Source organism: Lepisosteus oculatus, chromosome 10, assembly GCF_040954835.1.
Source record: "Lepisosteus oculatus isolate fLepOcu1 chromosome 10, fLepOcu1.hap2, whole genome shotgun sequence".
In the NCBI taxonomy this organism is placed as follows: Eukaryota; Metazoa; Chordata; class Actinopteri; order Semionotiformes; family Lepisosteidae; genus Lepisosteus; species Lepisosteus oculatus.
In genome coordinates, this window is record NC_090705.1 from 173925 (window position 1) to 198781 (window position 24857).

A 24857-nucleotide genomic window follows, 5' to 3' on the forward strand; every position below is an offset into this window, starting at 1 on the left:
CTTGATGAAATTTCAATTGCATACTGCAAATTTCAAGCGAAATCAATTCATAATAAGTGAGGTAAAACTCTCAGAAAATTACAGACCAATGTGTCTTAATTCTATTACTGGTTAATGTATGGAAGCAATAGCTTGAATTAAACCTTTTCTGTAAGAGTCTCTCACATCTCCTGGGAGGAACTCTAACCCACTCTTCCTTAGAGAACACAGCTCTTTAGGTCTCACAACAGCACATACAGTATATGAGATTTAGGTCTCGAGTTTGAGTTGGCCATTCCAAAATCCTGATTTTTTTTCTTTTTGAGCCATTCTGTTATAGATTTGCTTGTAAGTTTTGGATAATTTTCCTGTTGCAGGATTAACATTCTGTTCAGTCTTAGATGTCGGAGAGACATTCTAGCATTTTTCGCTTGAATATTCTGGTATAGTGTGAAATTCATGGTGGACTCAACAATAGCAAGGTGTCCAGGTCCTGAAGCAGCAAAGGAGGCTCAAACAATCACCTCCCCACTACCGTGCTTGATGGCTGGTATGAGGTTCTTCTGGTCAAAGACAGAATTAGTTTTTTGCCAAACATGACTGGCCTCTTAGTAACTTTGCAATTTTTCTGTTTTTACCCAACAATATGTCAAGGATATTATTTTCAAAAAGAAAACGTCTTCATTCTGCTTGAATCCCCCAATTCCTACCACATTACTAAAAGCATGTTTCTCTGCCCCCCACCCCAATACACACGTACAGAATGGTTTCCTTCTGTCTTGTTGTGTTAATTCAGTACTACAAAAATCTCCAATCTTCCATTCCTTCCTTAAATCCCAGAAAAGGTAGTTGTTATTCAACTGCATAGCCATCTTGCACATAACAATCTTTATGAAGAATTTCAGTTGGGGTTTAGAACTGCGCATAACACAGAAAATGCATTGCTTAAGGTGACAAATAGCCTGTGATTTTTTTAGACTTCACTACAGCATTAGATTATTTTATCCTTTTAGAGAGTCTTAGGAACACCTTTGGAATTTCAGGAACAATTTTTAAACTGGTTTCATTCATATTGATACTGTATTCAGCCCACTGAAGCTCAGCAGGCTTTCTCCTGGAAGTGGTGTTAGTGAGGCCAGTAGGGGGTGCTCACCCTGCAGTCTGTATGGGTCCTAATGCCCAGTATAGTTACAGGGACACTATGAATTGGCTTAATCACTCTGTTCTCCTCCCCACTGAGAGCTGGTGTAAGGTGAGCGTGGAGTGTCCAGGAAACAGCTAAATAAGTACAGTATAAGCAATTATTATTATATGTTTCCAACAGATATGGACCTATTGTACTTGGTAGTGCAAGTTACCCTCTTGTGAGGTTTCCTGTTGTGTTCCACAAGGTCCTCTCTAGGCATTTGATTCTATTTACCCTCCTGTTTACCATTCTGTTTACCCTCCATCAACTCCCATCAGGAAGCATGGTATCATTTGCATTGCTATGTTAATGGCACCCAGTAGCAGCCCTGAGCAATTTAGTGTTCGTTTTGAGGAGGTTGGGGCATGGATGTAGTGTATTATGTTCTAAAATTAAATAGTAGCAAAACAGAATTATTGTTAGTGGGCATCCCCCATCAGGTCCAGAATTCCAGTTTCTCTTATCTTAATATTGGAAATCGTAATATTCCAGTAACAACTTCTGTCACTAATCTAGTTGTTAGAATGGACTCATCATTGGTGTCTGAGAATAATTTCTTCACCTCTGAAAAATTGCCAAGATCCAGTCTGTTCTCTCTCAGTCTAATGCATTGTGACTTGTTCTTGAACACTTGACATTTAAAATACCAAGAGAGACATGGTAGGTTGGCAACAGCCTTAATTTTTTTTCCATTTGTAGATTTTCCCTATCATGGAATGATGGACTTCATATTGTTTGGAAATGGCTTTGTAACAGCAACAACTGCAGCAACAAATCTTTCTCAAAGATTGTCACAGATTACTTTTGATCTGGGCATGCTGTGTTACCACATACCTGAGTGCTTAAGAGCAAATTGACAAAGCTTCTGATTTTATATAGATGTGGAGAATCACTTCCTGATGATCAGCTAATCTGACTCTACACACCCTCTTAACTGAGATGGCAGACCTAGGGGTGCACTCACTTTTTCATAAGAAGATATTGAGTGCTGGGTGATTCTTAAAGAAATAATGGCAAAGAAGAAATTTTGAATGTTATTTGAATGTGCCTAAAAGAACTACATTTATTAAGTCTAGAACAAAGGAGAGAAAACTATATCAAAATGTATGTAATCATGAAGGGTAAATATCGAGTTCACCCAGTGGGCTGCTTCATGGTCAGCAGCAAAAGAAAGAGTGCAGTGTCACAATGAGAAACTGAGAATGAATAACAGGAAACTCTTCTTCACACAAAACCTTGTGTGTGTTGGGAACAGGCTCCCAACCAGGTAATCGAAGATCAAACTCAGGACTCTTTCAAGATGCAGGTACCTGGAATTTAATAGTCTTTTATCTACTAAGCAAGCAGATGAGCAAGATGGACAGAATGGCTTCCTCTAATTTTTAACGTTTCTTATTTTCTTCTGTAATTCCAAAAAATCTGCATTGGCCAAATCTGTTACGGATGTTTGAAGGGCAAGCCATGGAATGGCCAGGAGGGCAATAAAGACCCTATGCGTAGTGGCAAAAGGGGCAACATAGAGGTTAGCCCGGGCTCAGGGGGTCGGACGATGTCGAAAAGAAACCTACGCCCTCAGGCCACGGACGTGGGGAGACCTGGTGCTAGGTGGGTCTCAGGACATCTGTAGCCTCACTGCTGAGCCAGGAGCAGAGCAGACACAGGAAGTAAATAGGCTACACAACAAGACAAACCGGAAAGACATGAATAATCACAGGGAACCAGGAACAGGACAGAAAAGCAGTGCCCTCTAGGTGTACATGGCGTGACAGAAACAGATGCTAGAACTTTAGATTTCCCTTTGATATTTTTTACATAATGTTTTTCAGAGCTTTTTGTAAACCACATTGTTTCAGTAAGAGTGGCAGCATACAAAGAGAATTTAGACTCTCATTCCAGATTTCAATATTTTGTTCGTAACACTAAGACAATGCTGAACAGCATTTCAAAGTTTAATTCAGGTCTACTAATTTTTAGTAATTTAAGTAAAATATATTTACTTAAAATATTTAGTCAAATAAATCCAAAACTATACTTTTTTATTTGTTAAAAAATTCAGTTTGAGCAGTACAATATTTTTAAACATATATTCCTTAACTGCCAAGTGAAAACAAAAACATAACTAAATGGCTTTCATCAAATCATGATTCATGTGATTCATAATTAATTGAATGTTATTATGATGACAGCAGGAAGGGAAAGAATACAGAATTATATAAAGCTAATTTGACATAGGTGTTGCAAAGTTTTTTAAAGAGAGCCATCGTCTATCCACTTATTTTTCTGTCTGGAAGTCTCATTTTTATGTTTACTTTACTTTTGCCTATAGTACATTACAGAGTAACACTGAATGTTTTAAATATTGCCAACTGTAAGCTAGGCTGAAAATGCCACTATATGTTTATTGATATAAGTTACAAAGAAACCTATATTTAACACTTGGAACTAAGTCCTTTAATTTCTGCCTGTAACTCTTACAAGGCCTGAAATTCATCAAGAGCATTCGAGTGGGAAGAGATGAACAACCTGCTCAGAATTCTGCTGTGCAGCTCTTTAGCACGGCTGCAGATGTCTTCAGGGAGCTCATCCTGAGGGAAGCATTTGTATGGAAACACGAAGGGTACTGCGCATTTTCTAGTATGTGTCAACACTCTGGTTTGGTGAAGTCGTATGGCCCATACCTGAAGCTGCATGTTTGTTTGAGTTAGTTCTTCTGCTTTTTTTTCCAGTGACATCACCCACACTTTCCTCTTCTGTCTGCAACGCGTGGCAGCCGCTCGATTTCTTTCAAGAAATTTCCGCCTCCTCTCGTCTGGGTCTTCGTCCACCACCCTCCGCCTCCGGCCCCCAGCGGCCTGTGGAGGCTGCAGTGTCTGAGTCGGCTGCATCTGATGGGCTGCAGGTGATACCTGTCAAACACAGCGGGATTATTTTGGCGCTTTTGGCGACGTGTCCGAGTAAATAAAAATGGAAAACAATAGAGAGACAAGAGATGGCACAGATGCTAGCAGACACAAACATCACTCCCGTTCCCATTCACTTCAGTCCCCAAGCCCCTGATCTGCAGACATTTTGGCTCTCTGTCAAGAATGGCAGGAGTCTAAAATTAACTGCCAGCCACCACCTGAAAGACTTTCAGAATAAAAATGCAATACAATCTATGTCTGGTCTACAGAAATGAAAGAAAAACACCTCTAAGGGCAACACAAACAGGCTGCATGTTTTCTGTATGTTTGCTGCTATGAATGGTATAGTATAGATTAAACGGTTTAGTAGGTAGCCCTCTACACTGTTAAAATACACTGAATAACTAATAATATTTGTCAATAATATTAAGAACATTTCCACTGGTGAAATTTATCTTATGACTATGTCTTGTCCCTAAAAACCCACTGTATGCCACCTCAAATTGGGCTATACATAACCATGGGGGGCTTTTTTATGTACTTTTTACAAATCGATAATTCTCTATGGTTATTACAAATGAAAGTGATTTTACAGTATGTCTAAAATTAACAATAAATACTTCTTATCTCTCCATCTTATTGTAGAATTACCTGAAACACATAACAGAATTATGAGCAAGATGACTTTTTTAAGCGAATAAATATATAAAGAGCACAATTATTTGAAGAATGCAGTTACTTTTGACATTGCAAAAATACAGCAAGGCACAATAATCTGGTCACTCAGAAAACCGAAAAAATAGGATGCAGGGTTTTGCAAAACAAAAGACAGTAGTATCTCAAACAGTTGTGCACATATTCTAACTACTAATCAGCAAGGTAATATTTTTCTTTAATCACTATCTCCTTACAACAAAAAACACTGAACAACCCTCTTGAACTCTGTTGTTGTTCTCCCTTAAACTCAGAGATCTTAAGGTCTTTACATGACAAATAGTTATTTGAGGGTATTCCTTACATTATAATTAATTACGCACAGCAAAATCAAGTATGATTACAGGTGGAAAATCCTAAATGGTATGTAAATGTCTGATCTATAAGATTTATATGAAAAAGAATATAAAGAAAATAGAATAACTCACAGATTAGCCTGATGAGTAAATTAAATTTGATCATGACAAAAAAAGGCTATTCTTCAATTATAATCCTTATTTTTGCTTTTTAGGTAATAAATCAATTAACTGCATAGTAACAGTACAGTAACAGCCATTAGACATTATTTATGCACAGTATAGCACATGCAGAATAACAGTACATACTGCTTCCTCCAGGTAAGTCATTAGTATGTTTCTATATTTAAAGGAGTTGTGTTCAACTATGTGTAGATGAAAATGTTTAAACAATTATCACTGAATAAAACTTCAAGTCTGGACCACCAGAGATAACCTCAAACATGATTTCACCATATGAAAGATATTTTCTGAGTTGGTAATCACAGCCCTCTAAATCACTGCAAACATAATAAATATGACTTATATGGGTACTTTTTGTATTTTCACATTAAAGGTTCCAACTTGATTATTTTAATTAGAACATTCTTATTACCAGAGAGGAAACTAACAGTCTTGTGTTAATATAATTGTAGCACCCAAGTTAATGGCTGTGTTTTCGCTCACAGTGCTGTGCATCACAAGTGACGCACTAGTTTTGGACAAAGGAAAATACAGTAAGTACCACTTCAGCATAAAATAAGATTCACCCACTAATAAAACACATTTAAAGGAAAGGAAAACTAATCAACTCCAGTAATCTTTTTCTTAATAATAATTCCTCACACTTATATAGCACTTTCCTGGACACTCCACTCAAAGCGCTTTACAGGTAATGGGGACTCCCCTCCACCACCAGTGTGCAGCCCCACCTGGATGATGCGACGGCAGTCAGTGTGCGCCAGTACGCTCCCTACACACCAGCTCTCAGTGGGGAGGAGAACAGTGCGATTAAGCCAATATTGATAGATGGGGATTACTAGGAGGCCATGACTGGTAGAGACCAGGGGGAAATTTGACCAGGACACCAGGGTAACAACCCTACTCTCCCTACTCTCAGGGAGAAACGACCACAGAGTGACGGCCTCAGTTTTACGTCTCATGTGAAAGACTGCACCTTCTTACAGTGTAGTCTCCCCGTCACTATACTGGGGCATTGGGACCCCCACAGACTGCAGGGTGAGCGCCCCCTACTGCCCCCACTAACACCTCTTTTTCTTGTTTGAAACCGATACATAACAAGAGTCCTAAGGTCAGCAGCAGACAGCAGCGGTGGCAGGTACCTGAGACTGTGCTCCAGAGTGGAGAGGCTGGTGTGGCGAGGACTGGTGGTGTGCGGGGTGGCTGTGCAGATGCTGCGGGTGCGAGTGGGGGTGCTGATGGCTCTGTGGGTGGTGGTGAGAGGGCTGATGGTGCCCGTGATGATGGGGTGGGGGGTGCTGGTGCTGGTAGGCATGTGGAGGAGGCTGCAGAGGCTGGTGCGGGTGCGGGTGCGAGTGCAGGTGGTGGTGAGGAGTCTGGTCCTGTCGAGCCGACATCATCTCCATCATGTGACCCATCGTGTTCATGGTCCCATTGGGCATGGCTGCAGGGTGGTGAGTCAGTGCTGCCTTCAGCCTCTGGGAAATGTAAACAAATACATACAGACATATAAGTACTTTTTTTCTTTCTTCTTTGAGCAGTAACTGTCTTTAATGTAATTTAGCATTTTTCGATGTAATATGTGTTATAAACAACAATCAACATTTTCCTGTAAAAAAATATCCATCCAAAAATTCTCCAAGAACCAAGAAAAGTGTGTTTTGATTTTTCACAGCCACAAACCCCACAAACAGCCAAAGCCAACTCTGCAGCAGTTGAGGACGTAGTCCAGAGTCTTCCAGAGGTGATACAGAAACATATCTGAGATAGAGGCACGCCAGCTCATTCCAGCAGCCATTCCCAAGAATGCCAACCCCAGTCTAAACATTCTGAAACACATGAGATACTGAAGCCATATTTTAATGTAAAATTCAGGGTAATAATCCACTTCTGTCTTACTGTGATACTGTTTGAACAACTATATACTGTAGTATAATCTATAGTAAGACAGAAAGAATGTCAACATTTAAGTCTGATGCAACTTTACATATGCACAAACAAATCACATATACATACAATGAGCATAAAAAATAAATACACTTATGCACTGCTTTTTTAATCTAACTACGTTGGATATTGATTAAATATTTTTGTCACTTTTTATTAGTTATTCATTCATGATTAATAGCGACTCTTGAGTCACTATCTACTGAATTTAGTCTGTCTACTAAATCACCTCACTACCTTAATCCCTGTTAAATGTCAAGCATGGCGAAAAAAAAAACACAGAAAGAAAGCAATAAGTCCTGATTATCAAGAGAACAATGCTTTTGTGATATTAGTATGTTGGAACTGGACTTAGATATCTCAGGCGCCCTTACACTGTGAAGTCAGTTTTAGTGTGTTTTGTGCAGACCACCCTAATGGACAACAGCAAGTGCAGCACAGATGTGCAGAGACATACAGTATGCTATTTGCTGATTGTTGTGTACAACCAACCAGTCGAAGGGGAGGTCTAAGTGTGATGGTCTAGGATGGAGTGTGTGTGCAGTCAGAATAGTGCTCTATATGTGGAGCATTGTCTGGATGATGTCTCTGCCACACTTGACTTGCCAGAACACTGAATTTATGGAGGCTATAAATTAAAACTTGGCCACAGCACATGATGTCTTCTTGCATTTGTGCCAGGAATGCCCTACTTAAGTCTCATTTAACATTTGTGGGATGAGCTCGGATGAAGTGTGGCATCTACAGTAGGTTCTCAGAAATCAGTGAACAGGCACATACTTGTTAAGGCTCCATGAGTGTAATGAGACAGAATCCAACATCACAACCTGATGCAAAGGATGCGTCACAGATGTAGAGCTTGTATTTCTTCCAGTGGAAATTACACACACTGCTAGTCAGTGACTTTTAGAACAGACCAACTCTTGATCAACCCTATTGATTACAAATGTAAATCAGCATAATGAATTTACCTAAGTGATGTCTGTTCAATGAAATGTCATTTTTTATGGTCCCGCTACACAAAGATTACAATTTACCTTATAGTTTTGTGAATTTGTTTACATAAGAAGTAATAAGCTGCTTTTGATGTTCTCTGTATACCTACTGTATACACACATAGAGCTTGACATGTTTACACACATATACTGTATAATCTCAATATGTTTGGAGCACCTTTCAGACCAGTAAACTTTATAGTGAACTTTTAGACAGATGTTGACTTCGCTTCACAGCATGACCAAGTTTTGTATTTGTTTTGCACCAGATTTGCTTTTTTAACAGTGTGGTCTACTTAGTGGAAGCAAATTACTATTTTCAGCAGTCTGGTTAGTCAAAAATTAGACACAAGGTGCCCTTATTTTTAGTGTACGGCAAACAGAGTTTCTCGAGGATTTATTTTCAGGCTTTAGTTGACTACCACTGAAAACAACAAGCAAGCAAATACAAAAATATAAATGTGTTTCATGTATCAGCATGTCAAAAATATTACTCAGAGGACATGAAATTAGATTTAAAAAGGAACAGTTGTCATTTGTGCCTGAAATGGAAAAAAAACAGTAACACTTGAGAGAATATGAAATGACAGTATATACAGGTATGTATCGTTTGGGGAACCTTTATAGTCTTTAGATTCTAAAAGGTTTCCTCAAAAGTTTGTATAAAGTTTAACACGGGACAGTAATTTCAGGATATGTATAGTATAGACATTAAGAACATATTTTTGTGAATTTTTTATACTATGTTTTATCACATGCACCAGAGAGAGTCCCACTTTCCAAATGCAAATAAACATTTTTTTAACCTGACTCCCTAAAGCGCTGTCTTACATTTCCAATTGTTTAGACAGCAGATGAGCAGATTGAGAGTGAGAGAACCGACTCACAGCTGGTTTCAGTCAAGACAGACCATTTCCAAGGGGTCCATAGATTTAACAAGATCCACATTCATTATACCCACTGGGAGAGACCGCCAGCTGCTCTGGCTCACAGTCCTGGTCACAAACCAGCTATCTACCTCATCCTCCCTCCCAGGCAGCGGCAGCAGTCAGCCACCCTGCAGGCTCGTTAAAGGACACTGTGCTGAGCAGCTCTTATTACTTCAGCACAGCCACACCGTGTCCTGCCCTTTCCATCCATCAGCAAAGACTTACAGCAGCCAGCCTGTATCTAGCATTTCTTTCATTTCTTTCAAAATATTTTACTGATCTAGGATTTCTTTAAGAAATCCACTCCTTTCTGGCAATTGCTTGTAGTATAATAGACATTATAAAGAGATACACGTTCTCTTGTGATTAGATTTACTTTGAGTAGATCAATTAAAAATATATTTATAAGGAAATACCTTCATCAGTCAAAATAGCTTTATTCTCACTTATCAGTGTATACATGCAAATTCAAGTAAGACAAATAAGTAGAAAAAAAGACTTTTTGTGCTAGTGCCAATTGTACATTACAATACTTCCTCACTGAAGAACTTAATTATTTATTCAGGACATCACATCAGAGAGCTTCTTTTAGGCACACTGAATGAACAAGAAAAAAACTTAAAATAATATGCATATTTTTCAAAGTTCACAAATGTATTATTTTGAATATAGCAAAGACAATGCTCCAGTCTGAAGATATGCATCTTCAGATGATTATGGTAATTTGCTGAAAGACATCTAAAGATGTACTGTAATATAGAAAAACATCAAATTGTGGTGAATAGTGATAAGCATGGTGTGTGAAATGATTTAATATAAATTGGATTAACTGTTTTATTATGCTACATTTTAATATTTCTATATTTGTCCTGTCTTGGACAAAGTAAAATACTAAAGTATTCTATATGTTATAAAATGCAAATATGATTAATCGATAATGGTACTCCAAGTATATGAAATCTTCATCTGTGCATGTACAATCGGTACAAGACAGTTTAAAACACATTGAGCAAATGGAAAATAGTCCAGTGTGTTTTTGATTGACCCTGATGCAACAGAAATACTTAAGAGAGCCACAATACAATTGGGTATGTCTTTCTGCTAAAACATTTCCAAGATACTGAAAGGTGTGCTGGGTTTAAAATTTCATTTGTTTACTCATTGATTCCAATTAAAGACTGGTTTATTGATCTTTCATCATTGTAGGTGGCATTGAGGCTATATACTGCACAGTGATCTGTGAATGTTCATCTGTGACCAGTTTTTTGGTCAGTTCTGTAGAAAAAGGCATCTTGCATGAAATATAACGGTTGAGTGTGAGGGTGTTACAGAAAAGGGCTCTGCCTTTGTAAAGCTATGATGGCAGAAACTCCAAAACCTAATTATGCAAGGAGCGTGTACAGTAAAATACTTATAGATGACATATATCAACACCAAAAGGCATATGTCTTTTACTCGAACAACATTACAACACAGGTATTTAAACAGTAATCTAAAGGTCTTCTGGGAAATTTTGGAATATACAAAGACATTTTAACAGGCATAAATAAAGTCACCCTAATGCTTCTTGAAACTGAATAATTATTCATGTGTTTCTGTTCCCATTTCATCAGTGGTACAGCTAAATCTGGAGGGCATTGTTTGTGTTCAAAACAATTTGAGATTTGAGAATTTACCATTAAGGACACAGCTGAATGTCCAGAATACAGAACAGTGGAGTCCTGGGATCCAGACTTAGGCATCAGAGGGTATCTTGCTATTGAGCGTCACCAAAATGCCACAAATCAACACCCATCATGGCCTGCGTCCCTTAAAAAAGGAATCTGCGCCTCCTTCTGGAAATTTCAAGGACCAGATTTAGATCCCACCACACACTTGCTCTGTAATTCCAACAATTACACTTTATAATATACAGCATTCACACCACTACCTAATACACAATTACCAAGCAAGTTAAACTAACACACAAGTCAAAACAAAATCCTTTATAGCTTTGTTTAGTTTATTACTAAGACTACTGTTAATGACAGTAAAGTATTTTAGTGATTTTTTATTTTCTTATTTTTATTTACGTACATTACACACTGTACATTGATCCTCTGACAGGCCAGCCTTCAAGTTGTGCATACAGTAGGTGACATCTCCCACATCACAGTGAGATTAAGAGCATGCACAAGTTACTCTATGTGCTACATGGTCTATGCTGCCTGGAAAGTTCACCATTTAAGTTTATTTCATGAACGTGTTATTTATTAAGTTTATTTTAATCCATAAAACAAGCTCCCTAAAACTATCAAAGTGAATTTTAACACAAGAAAAATGGTATGATATATACATTTCAGCAAGTAAAAGCTGAATATGTTTTCCAGATTTTCTACCGTTATTGTTGTTAAAGTCTTTGAGTAATAATTTAGCTAAAGGTTAACTTATCTTCAATTTATACAGGTTTTGCCAATCAATAAACAGTATTCCGTCATTCTTACAAACATGTACGCAGGATGGTGTGTAGTAACACCGTATTGTGAAATGGTATTTCTTTCAAACAGCAAGAAGAGCACAGATCGCATATATATCAGATCCTGTAGCAATGTACAAAGCTCCATTCCCCACCACCAAAGCAGACAATCTCGCTTTCCCACAAAAGACCACAGAATTTTACGATCAACCACAGTCTAGAAACTTAATAACACATTATCAGCAGAGAGAAACAAGCCTGTCTCATGTTAGGTTTCACTGGCTCACTGCCAGCGTGTTGAGGGATGGAGAGGGACTAAGGTTGGGGGAAGGGATCATTCAGATTCCTTTTTCCATCTTATTCCAGTGGGTGCTAATTTATCACATGTTTTGATAGCTTTCCAGCTGGCAGAGTAGAGCTATCTGTTTATTAATTCAATTAGTCTGCTTATTTATCTGCAGAGGTTCCAAAATGTGGCTACAGGCCAACCTGTGCCAGCTCTATCTTTCTGCAGCTGGCTTTCCTTAAAACATAAGACTCAGGGAACAGTACAGAAACACTGTGAGGCCAGAGGACTGTCCCTTACAGCAACAAAGCTTAAAGGGAATCTGCAGGAACAGCACCCCTCTGAAGTTCATCTTCAATTGCATATTTAGAAATGAAAGACTATGAATACATTTTAACACAACTGGAAAGCTGATTGTTTATCTACCTATTGCTTAGATTTACTTGGAAGCTTCAAGAGCTCGTCCTCTGTTCACAAGGTGCCAGTGCAGGAACATTTTAAAGATTAATTTCAGAATTATACTGTAGGATTTAGGATGTCGTGCCTTAAGTATTTATTCCATTAAGTTAAAAAAATGCTGAAGAAAAATGAAGAAAATGGTAAAAAGATCATATAGACTTTAGAATATACAGCTAAAAAGGCTGTCGTATTTTAAGCAGCATTGTCAGAAATTGTCAGCTAAGTTTGATAGATCCTATATTACTAATGTAAGCTATTTTTTATTTGTTTAACTGCAGTGTATATGTTCTGTTACTGTAAGTATTTTTATAAAGTATTAACATCTGTACATAATTTATGTATTAACATCCCTTTCAAAATTGTAATATTGTCCTTTTTTAGTTTCTATGTTTTACAATGTTAATGTAAGACTTTTGCCTTTTATTTCTGACATTTGAACGGTCAAAAAGGCACTTGACATTTTTATGCAAGTCCCATAGACTTAAATAGGGAAAAAGCCAGAACTCACCTTATTTGAATTAGTATTAAGGACCAAAGTGATGGGAGGTCTTCTGGAAATTGGCTAAAATTTATAAAATACTCCTCTGTCAGTATTAATACCAGTCCTGATCAAATCAAAAAACACTAGCATGCTGTGCATAGTTTGTTCTCCATATAATCTATATAATGGCATAACATCAATTTTATACTTACATTACTAAAAAATGTTTTAAAGCTACTAGATGTTGCCAAATAATTACTAGGTACAGTAATTGCATTACTGAGACTGAGACTGCTCCTCGCTCTGGACAGAAAATTTCCAAGCCAATGCAGCAGTGTAGTGGCACTATGATGTTGGATAAGACATTAAACTTACTGTAGGTCCTGACTCCTGGTCATTAAAGATATCATGGTGCTATTCAGAACAGTAAGGACTCTGGTGTCCTGGATACATTCCACTCTGGGCTTGTGTAATCTGACCTCCCTAAAAGTTTCCTCTAAATTCAGTTAGTCAAGCAATTTCTCGCTTCTCTACATAATCTGCTGTACAGTGAGTATAGGGGCTGTTGAGCGACAGTCATGCAGCCATGTAGGTGCTACACTTCAGTGGTGAATGAAGTGTGTCCCCACTTTCACAGAACGCACTGTGTGATGAAAAGTATTGTACAAGTACAGTACAAGAAATTATTATTAGTTATATGCATTTAAATGTACAACTGAATTTTATTTACTCCTTTAAGTCTGTTGACTCTGTCAAATCTGTGAGATACAAAATATGTAAAAATGTTGAGGTAACCCAAGAATCAAGAAGACATTAAGGTCTGCTGTTATTATATGCAACTGGAAACCAGTGTACTCAAACAGCTTCTAATTGGTCTCCTCTCTTTTCTAACATAATTGATATATACTGTATAATCTCTAGCACTGCAGTGTAATAGAAGCCCAGTTTTCCTTTATGTCCGTAATCACGTGAATGGGACACCAAAACTTAAACTTTATAAATATGCCATTCTGCTCTCTAATACATAATCCCAAACATTTTCAAGAAACTAACATTTACAAACTAAGAAAAAAATCTTGAAGAATTACTATTCCTATACTATAACTACTACTCTTACAGTAACACAAAAATCATATTTAATAAGAAGTAGGCAATCAACAGAGACGGAATTAAAAACAATCAACGTTGTAAACTACAATGAAAGCCCAATGTAGCTGGCTTTTGTGAAATAGGAACATCAACACATTTTTCAACAAGAAGACAGACATCAAAACAGAAAATGTATCTGAAAATACAATTTATACAAAAACAAGCATTTAAAAGCAGACAATAAGATCATTACAGTTCTTACACATCCAAATGGTGTGATGTGGTCCTGTAAAATCCCTCATGTCAAATCAGCAGAGCACCAATGGACTTAATAGTCCAGGAGCACAACGTCAATGAAAACGTCACAGCTGCACTCAGACAGTGGAACATCACAAACACATTTACAAAACATTCAAACCTCACAACAAGGTGATCATCATAAAGGCCACTCCAAATCAGCAGTGGCCTAGAATAACCATCAATAATAAGCAGTTTTCTTCTATCCCAACACATTTAGCCATCTAACTAGTAATTAAAACCTTGAAGGTATACTGTCACTCTGTGACAAAAATACTCCATCAACAACATATGGGAAACGATGGTTTAGCCTTCTGATGAAATCTGATCTTTTCCAAAAGACACGTTTTTCTTTTCGTACAAATGTCATTCAGTGTAATTCTTAAAAACTATTTATTGATTTTGATTTAATTATATCCATATTTATTCCTTCCTTTATTCTGTCATTCATTAAATTAGACTTTAATTTACAATACAAGGTCAGTTTAAAAGCTACAAGTTAACTTTACGATGATGGTGAATAATCAACACTTTAATTCTTCACATGAATGTGAGGAAAAGACTCTTCTCTACAGAAACATGAGCAATACCTACAGTACGGTATTCACTCAAAGAAAGTGTCTATAGCTGACAATAACATGATACAACTTAGGCAGTCTTCTATATGTTCCAATACTAAAAGAATGAAATCCTGTAATATTACAATAGTTATCTCTTTGGGGAATGCATCAAGCCCCTGCCTTCGTCTTCATTTGTAACCAATTAATATTACAACATCATCAAGGTTTTAATTTGAATACAGCAGTTAATCTACCTCCACAACACAGCATTTGCAAACCCACTGCTCTTTGTGTATCCACACATGGGGTTATAGCACTTTTAAGAGCTTTCAAGTGCCACATCTTTACCTGTTCCTATCATGTATACAGTAGTACAGTAGGTGTTTGTAAAGGGTTTGTTTACAACACAAATGCAGATTTTAATGTAATTAATTACATTAATTACATTCATGTTTCACATCAGCTCTGGCTTTCTCCAGGTACATTTTATATTTATTTTTGAACACCAATAATAAACCAGTACTGAATTCTGTAATTGTGAAACTTTACAGCATTGGGAATCACAAATTCCTTATTTCCACTGAAGCCATTTGCGTGTTTTGTGTATGTGTGTAAATGGACCTAAAAATTGCCAAATAAATCAAGCCTGCGATTTTCTTCTGTGGTAATATTTCTTTCTCTGCTCTCCCTTGGGTCTGGGAATCCCATCTGCTTCAATGTACAGAGGCTAATTACACAGCTAGACTTTAAAAGGGATTCATTAATTTACTGCAATCAGGACCTGTACCAACTTTTTTTCCACAGATCGTGCCCCAGCCCACTGTCATTATATTAGCTCACTTTATTATATTTCCCTTTCACCTTTAAAAGCTGGAAGGAACGACTACATGACTCCACCCTCCTAGGAGCTGAAGTAATTCAAGTGATTTGTTATGGGAATTTTAAAACTGGCAAACAGTACTTTTCATAGATTCAGAAGGTTTTATTAAATGCACTACATCTGACAAGCCACTGGCTTCTTCCCTTTGCACCCATCAATTGTAGGGTGCCAGTAACTCTTGACTGCAACCCAGTCCGTTTATTATTACTCAGACTAGCTGGTACCACGGTATGGATATACACCAGCATTCCCACACAGAAGAAATACTGCTCCAAAGCATGTGCTCATGCATTTGGCAGTCTTTCTATTCACTGTCAATATAATGGATGTGCTTTGAAACAGAACTACACTTTGTTCAATTTCCTTTCATAAAGGACGCTTAATAAAGTGCACAGCATACCAACATAATAACGGGTTGGATAAAGCCACTAACAAATTATGCCTGGACCACAGAAAATGCATAAAAATGAAAAAAGGAAACCTTAATATGCATTTTTTTAAATGAAACTATTATGCAAAACACATCAAACAAATTGTGGTAGTTTACTTTTTAAAATTTACACAAACAGGCTACCCATGACCAAAAACTTGAGTCAAGCCACTCAAGTACTATTTCCATTTGTCCACTGTGCATGTTTCCTTATGTATGAGAGACATTTGACACTTTCCGTCTTGATCTTCAAGTACAATTTACAAATGCTCCAAAACAAAATAAGAATATTTAGATTAAAAAGTAATTTGAAAATTTTAAAACAGAATTAATGCACAGATATTTTCTGAAGCTCATATTAATGACAGAATATCCTAAAATGCACTAAAACATAACTCAGAGGCTAAAAAACAATTCATTATGGGCAAAGAGAAAGCAAATATGTAAAGAGAAAGCACTTTTAAGAAATGACCAGATACAGTTAAAAAGTGTAAATGTAAACTTAGGTACAGGCAGAAAGGAATACTGGGAAGAAAACTTAAATTAAATGTAAAAGCTTGTTTCAGTTTCAAAAGTTAAAGAATTGTAAATGAGCTAGAAGAGGCTAGTTATGAAAAGGACTTTGGGTATAGTATATTTTTGACAATTTTCTTTCATGGTCTAGGCAAAATATTAGGTTATATCATTAAAATTGTAGAATTTAAGTTTTAACTTAAAATTGAATAGTGCACTAGTATTACCTCATTTAGAGTATTGTAAGACTGTATGGTTGAAATTGATCAGAAATTTGTTTAATAATTAATAAACAATCTTTCTGTTTATTTATCCTACTTTATATATATATATTGCTACTACTTCATTATTGTTCTCATTGTTTTTTGCATGTAACTTACCTTAGATATTTTTTAATTATAAAGTTAATGGTTGTTTTCATACACTTAGCTACGTTCGTGAAAATGTTAGATTGTTTTGTCTATTTCCAATTATTTTGTCTGTCATGCGTTCCAATCCAGTTGGTTGAGCAGTTAATGTCTAATGCGTAAATGTCACATAATCTGATGAAAACCGTGGCACTGTGGCTAAGGATCTGCGCCTGTGGCTGGAAGGTTGCCTGTTCAAATCCCACAGCCGGCAGACGGGCAGGGTTCTAGGGGCACAGTACAATGGCTGACCCCAAGCTTCTCTCCCTGTCTGTGTGTCTGTGTCTCTCATGGAGAGCAAGCTGGGGTCTGTGAAAAGACGAATTCCTCATGCAAGAAATTGTATTTGGCCAATAAAGTGATCTGATCTGATCTGATATCATGACACTGCTGTCAGGGTTTGATCGGTGGTCTCAGTTCACATCATTTGGAGTTTATAACCCCACCTGTGCCTCGGCAACAAACGGGAAGAGGAGAAGGGAAACCATAGAAGACTGGACTACACCCAGAGGACACCGACAGAGGTCCTTATAGGAAACCAGGCTCTTCATATGTGATTATGTTAACATCTTCTGTGTAGTATTAATTAAGCTATAGTCTGTTGTGTTTAAAAGAAAATGTTGCTCATTCTGGCTTGAATCTAAGGGTTTTAGACAAATCCATGATAAGCAATGATTAATCCTGTGACTTGCAAATTATTTTTGTTGAGAAAGGAAAACGGAGGCTTTAATATAAGAATAAAACATTAACTATTACTGGAAATACAGATACATAAATTTTAAGTGATCAATATGCTGTTTGTTATGTGGTTATTTATTGATCGGTCTGTATTAATAATAATTCAAAATTCTAGGAATATACCTCTTTATCCTCAATTAATTTATTAACCTATTTATTAAAATTAAATAAAATCTTCTCTAAGGACAAAGATGTCTGAAAATTGCTGCCCTACCTTATTCAGAGAACATACAAAACAGAAAGATTGAAATAGCTTGAATAGTTATACAGTACATACTGTAAATAAAGGAAGAAAACATGCTCCTTCTTCAGCAACTAATCTAGTGGTCCTAGAAAATCTCCTTTAATTTTAAATCAAGCAAACACTTGATTCATTGAACTTTAATTATAACCATGCTTTGTAAATGTAAATATTACAAACTGTGTATTGATCTCTGCACAAGCTGTATTTGTAGTAATTATAAAAGTGTCAGTCAACATCTTCAAAACGAGACAAAAGTATCAATATATAAACTGACTAAGTTCAAGTAGGGAGCTGGGTCAGCATGGGTAGGCTGCAAAGGAACAGGTAAAGGTTTATTCCATGCTGAAAATACACAGTTACACAGAGATTTGGCTGTGGAGCCTTCTTCAGGTGTCAAGTATGTAGAATACATACTTTACAATACTGACACCTGAAGAAGACTCCACAGCTGAAACGTTGTGTCTCTTTGCTTTTCATTTCAGCATGGAATAAACCTTTACCTGTTTCCTTATAAACTGATTCAGTCAGTAACATTGATATATTGCCATTATCCTCACTATAGTAAAGAATAAAGCAGACTGACAGAGTTCAGAGTTTATATTCGCTGTCTGACCCTGCCTTAGGCCTCACTAATAACTGGCATTTTAGAATGCAGTTAGTGATGTGAAGGCTGTAATGCTCATATTATGCATTAAACCAGAAGTCCCAGCCCAGTCTGGGTTTTGTGTGAATGCGGTTATGGGTTAAACAGCCAGGGTCTGCCACATAGTGTACATGGGGTGATAGCCAAAGCACCAAGCAAAAGCCATGGCAGCTTGATGTGAGCTTCAGCTGTATAAGAGGTCAATTTTAATACATGTTATGGTTTTATACCTTTGCATTCTTTGGCCAGCTGTTATTGTTTCAAAATGTCTTTCACTTACGACATAAAAATATGTCTATGAAAATGTTAAGCTTTTTTCTGCCTTATTTGCTTGCACATTGAATATCTGAATTGCAACTAGCTCAGACACTTACAGTATGAAATAGAATACATGTACACTAGAAGTTTACTGATTCTGAGTAGGTTTTAGGGTTTAGAATACTGTACCATGGGCTTCCAAAGAACTTGCTTATTAATAATACATACAGCCTCTTGGCCAATGAATTAAACTATTTAAAGAACTTCAGTTTCTTATTACACACAGAAAGCACTAGCAATAGCAAAAATGCATTAGGTTTCAGTGTTTCTTATTATTCCAGTACATTAGACATTCCATACAATTCACATTATATCAGCTTAATATCAGAAAGGAAATGGATTTTACTGATTTTATGCATGCAAATATCAGGTACTAATTTGACTCTAAGTAAGCAGGGTATTATATGCCTTAAATATATTCCTAATTCCAAAATTATAATGAAATTGTTACCACAATTCCTAAACCTTAATGGTTATTTGAATTTTTGTTATTAAAATACAGTTAGAAAGCTGAAATATCTTGAAAGAAACAAAGTTAAACATTAAGAAAAATAAAGGAAAGAAAGTTAACAGAAAGAAAAAGCATCTTATAGGAAAATGTTCCAATGACAAAAAATCAAGTACAGCTCAACTACCACTGACTAGCATAAAGAAAAATGAATAAACAAAATAATGCATTATTTGCAACCAATTAAGTCTAAATTCAGTTGTGAGCTGTTCTTAATTCAAATAAACACATTAAGATGCAATTTTAAGATGTGGTAAATAAGAAAAGAAAAAAATAAGTACAGTACCTTTTGGTTTTCAAAAACATATAAAACAAATCAAGTGATCTTCAAACCTGGTCAGATTGCCCTTCATGACTAATAGTCAAACTTGAGAAGCATACCTGGGTTGCCCTTGAATACAACATTTCTAGCCTGTCTTAGAAAAGGGCTCTTGCTTCTTTAACACTCATCTGTGTCAGTAGGTTGGAGTGAAGTCTGTAGATTCAGCTGTGCTCTTAGCTCACCGTCTTTCTTGAATGACCTCATCCTCTGACAATGCTACCATTCATGCAGATGTTGTGGAAAATTGCTTACAAAAATGGTGTTTAGATCACATTAATAAGTATTTGCACATCCTCTAATTTAAATGAGTCTGATGCTCACTATAAAGTTGGGCCCATACTTATCTGGGATAGCCTCTATAATTTTGTGCCTGACTGTTTTATAAGATTTGAGCAATTTTGTAGATGAGGGTTAAAATAATTATAACCATAAAAGTGGTCATTTTACAGGATGAGATGCAGGTACTACACACTTTCTCTAGTACCGATTTTATTACTTGTGGGATCTTATGCTAATTATTGATTTAATCGATAAACAGATGAATATGGAACCAGTTTTATTTTCGTTTATTCAAAATAACCCATAAGGCAAACTTATTTAATTACTCATTTAATGTATTTTTCCAAATAAATAAATGTATTATTTCTTTCTACATGATGTACATTTTATTAAAACTAAAATCTTTTCTCTGGCATATAAATAAAAAGATGGATGAATACTATATCTTGAAAAAAGTATTGCTACGGGTATCTATTATTTATTGCATTTCAAGTTTTTGAGTCTTCAAGGTTTTCATCATTTTAATTATCTGTTGTTTCTTTAAGAATATTATTCCCTTCCTTGAAAGAAAAAAAAATACATTTATGCTGGTGCCAAGGATTATGTCATAACAGAGACTTCTGCCAGTTTTTTCAGCCAATTGAATTTTAGTTTAGGAACATGTAGTATTGTTTACCTCGTAAAAAACTCAGCACCTACTCCAACCCCTAGTGACAGATTTATTGACCCTGGTAACAATATAAACAAAAGATGATTATCTGGATAACAAAAAAAAATCTCCACTGTACAGCAGGGTCAACTTAGTATTGATAAAACTCCTATTTTACACAAGTCTGACACGGCTAATAATACAGCAAAACTCACAAATGACAATATCAATTGTTCAATCACCTTAATTATAAAAGCTCCTTGCTGAGTTTTCTGTGTGTCACCCACGCAGTTGGTTTGTACAGTTTTTAAAATTTAAGAAACATATAGCAGTTATCCTGGGAGACTAAATGACAACCAGGACTGGAAATAGCTTTCATCATGTAAGAAAAAAGAACTAACTTTAATTGAATTATTACTTATTGACAGTAACGTTTCTGCAATATGTGTTCCTCTTATGCTTATGATCAAGTTCTGTCCTAGCCACAAACAATAAATCCAGATAACATAATTCTATTAATTATTTTAATTTGATTTAAAAGATGTATGCTATTATAGTGTTCATGAACCCTAATGTATTCTAAATGCACAGCACCTAAACATTCTGGTTTCAGAATGCTGTTGCTCAGAAGGAGTTGATGTGGGGAACTGTCTTCTATATCACAGTATTGCTTTGTACAGTACATGTACAGCATGCTTTGTACATGAAACATCTTCTAATCAACCTCAGAGAACACATGAATTCAAACTGTTAAAATATAATATATATATATAATATAATAAAAAGAAAATAAGTTTTGTTGAATTTCTGATAAGAATACTAGACAATTTTAGACATTGATAAAGGCAAAAATGCTGGTTCTCAGACTATTCACATATACTAGAAATTCCAAAGATCATTTCTGAAATTACTATTCACACTCAAGTATTTTGCAGAAAGACACTAGTATTAGAGTAATATTCTTTCAGGGCATTTAAACCTTTTGCAGTTTAAATTTGAAACTTGAAAGGGACATGTATTTCTACTGGAGCCATATTATGAAAACCATTTTTGTGATAAAAAACATTTTACGATGGTTAAATTTTACTTAACCATCAAAATGGAATGAGGAGGTACAGCATACACTGTCAGAGCACATGCCTCTGAAGTAAGACTTTATATTTTATGAAAAAATACGTCAAAAGAGCAACACAACACAATTCAGTACAAGATTAAATGGTTTACAAATAAGTCCCAAAACTGTACCTACAGAGCCATTAGTTTGGTACAGTGAAATAACCCCAGGACAGGTACCAAATCTGTCCATAATACTATAAAGCTTAATACTCAAGAGAATGACTGTACAAGCTGAATTTAAAAACTCTTGTGGAACACAAAAAAATCAATATACCGTACTCAAAGATATATATATACAAGGATGTACACATAGCTTATACATATATATCCATCTATTTTCTAACTTCTTCATCCAGTACAGGGTCATACAGTAGCCTGATCTTATCCTGTCTATCAACAGGCACAATGCAGGATTATAGACTCTGAACGGGACGCCAGTCCATCATAGGGCACACATACAAACACAGACACAAACACGTACACACTCACACCAGGGCTACTTTTCTCAGAAGACAATTAACCCACCAGTAAATCTCTGGACTGTGGGAGGAAACCCACACAATCGCAGGGAGAACATGGAGACTCCACACAGACCGCACCCCAGGTCAGAATTGAATCCAGGGCCCCAGTGCAGTGAGGCAGAAATGCTAAACCCTGTGCCACCATGCTGCCGCTTATACATACAGCCTTGCAAATGTAAATGTATTCACCATCAACACCAATGATATCTTATTTGGTTGAATGACAAATAATGTATATACCGTATTATTAAAGTAAATATTTGTAGTCAAAACGTGAATATGTTAGAAAAATCAGAACTTAAATATTGATTTCAAACCCCCTGGCACAAAGCCACAGCACACCACACAGGCAATACCATCCCGACTGTCAAGCATGGTTGTTGCAGCATTATGTTATGGGGCTGCTTCTCAGCAGCACTGACTCGGAAGCCTGTCAAGACGTAGGGCAAAATGGAAGGAGTAGACTACAGACAAACCTGCTTCAGTCTGTGAAAGACCTAAAACTAAGAAGGAAATTCACCTTTCACCAGGACAAAATGACCCCGAGCAAGGCCAAAGCTACAGTGGAGTAGCTTAACAAAATGAAAGTGAATGTCTGTGGGTTATTTCTTCTTGATAGTTCTTACACTGCAATCAGTGCAGTGCAGGACAGAATGGTAAAATGGCTCCTTTTATCCCAAGGAGCAATGCTAATCAAACAAACCTATCTGAGCAACATTAAAAATGTGAATAAAATCATGTGCTAAATGAGCAACTGAAGTAAAACTTAAAAGACTGTTTAATTTGCATTTTGCATCAGTATGTCATTCAAAAACTGACATTTGACAGAGTCAAACAGACATACAAACAAACTATACTGTGAAAAAGACTGCTTATCGTATTAGAGAAAAGATACATCATTTAAATGACCCTGGAACGCACTCTTTATTTTCTCCCTTCTGAATAAACCATTTGCCAGAACAATCACTTACAGAAAAAAAGTTTCTTTTTTCTTTCTGTTGATGTCAAGCAGACAAGACCCTTTGCAAACTTTGAAGAATATCTTCAAACACAGCCATCACATGTCCACACTGCATTCTACTGAAGACCCCAGCTTGCAAAGATATGAAATGTTATTAGGTGATATTAAGTCATTAGTCATGTGCAGCAAATCTTTCCACAGGACTGAAAGAAACTCTTACTGTATCTGACAACCTTTAAGTACTACATACAGAGTTATAGTATGAACCAAATGTTTTGTTTGGATTTTTTTAAGGTATCACTTTAAGTATCCACCTGTCACTTGCATTTTGTGTTTTGTACTGGATTTTAGAATCATGTTGAATAAAAGGCTTCGTGTTTTCCAATCCTTTTATTCCATGCATGCAGCAATCCCTTTTCATTTAGAATTGCCAATTATTTTTGTTGTGCCCACACAATTTGTAGCAGCCAATGAGCGTTACAATCTCAGTTCATAATATGAACCCCAAGATCACACACAGGGGAGAATGAGAAAGTGCAGACAGACTTCTTTAATCTGTCCACCTTTGAGTAATTTGTCTTTTAACACGTCACAGGCAACACAGCACTGTACCAGTGGTTTAGTGCCAACTGGAGATAGACACATCCCTCACTGATAGCACCAGGGGGCTGCAGGGATCACTGTAGCACTGGCAGCTGAGAAACCCCTTTTCTAATCCCACCCTGCCCATTGTGGCACTCAGCCAATCATGTGCTGCTGCTTAGAGAGTTCTTAGTCAGTGAGCTAGTAACATGACCCAGACTCAGACCTGTTATCACAGAGCTCAACCTGCACTCAAGCAAGTGCCTACAGCATATGCAGCTATTCTCAGCATCTAAGTAATACACTTTCAGTCCTCACAAGTATCTGACTGGCTGTTCTTTATTTTTATTTATGTATTGTTAAAGTCACGGTAATTTAAAAGTATGAAATTAATCCTAGTAAAATAATCTAAATCACTTGTTCTGGATGGATGAAATACTTACACCTGCAAGGTTTGTGGGATTTAAGGAGAATATATCATTTTAATAATCTTCCCCTTTTTACCTATTAAGATGTTCCCTTTCTTTCTTAATGCTCCAACTCTAAGACAGCAAAAATAATGAATTTAGTTAAATGTTTGCAATATTATAAAAGGTAAACTATAATGCTTAATTTTGCTCTACATCTGCCTACATAATGTTATTATAATTAATCTATTTTCTCTGAGCACTTTTGTATAATTCTAGATTATTAAGTATACAAATTTAACATGATTGGATACACAGACATTATATCCAAGCACTGGGAAAAGAACAAGAAAACAAGAGCGTTTTAAAACAGCAATATTATAGCCGCATCACACACATCGATGAACTAAAATGTGAAAATTAAACATTAAACTTGTCTGTTGTTAAAGTGCTGTACAGGAAGACTCATTGTGCACTTGGCTCAGATTTAACACCTCTCACTGACGCCTGAATCTACAGTAATAATGCTTGTCCATATGTGTCTTTATGCCTAATAAATTCCTGGTAAATGTGTGTGTGTTTT

At 36.4% G+C, this 24857-nt stretch overlaps 1 protein-coding gene and 1 long non-coding RNA gene across 3 annotated transcripts in view; one reads left to right on the top strand and one right to left on the bottom strand.

The window, feature by feature from the left end:
• Window positions 1-24857, top strand: part of LOC107078711 (uncharacterized) — a 97720-nt gene that overhangs the window by 8470 nt on the left and 64393 nt on the right. The gene's annotated exons all lie outside the window — the stretch shown is intronic.
• The window catches only part of creb5b (cAMP responsive element binding protein 5b), a 104523-nt gene that overhangs the window by 8059 nt on the left and 71607 nt on the right, over window positions 1-24857 (bottom strand). For both annotated transcript variants that reach the window (XM_006636066.3, XM_015358154.2), the window contains 2 exons: window positions 6401-6736; window positions 3844-4071 (listed from right to left, as the gene is read on the bottom strand). In XM_006636066.3, coding sequence (XP_006636129.1) covers window positions 3844-4071; window positions 6401-6736 — 564 coding nt within the window. The remainder of the gene's footprint in view (window positions 1-3843; window positions 4072-6400; window positions 6737-24857) is intronic.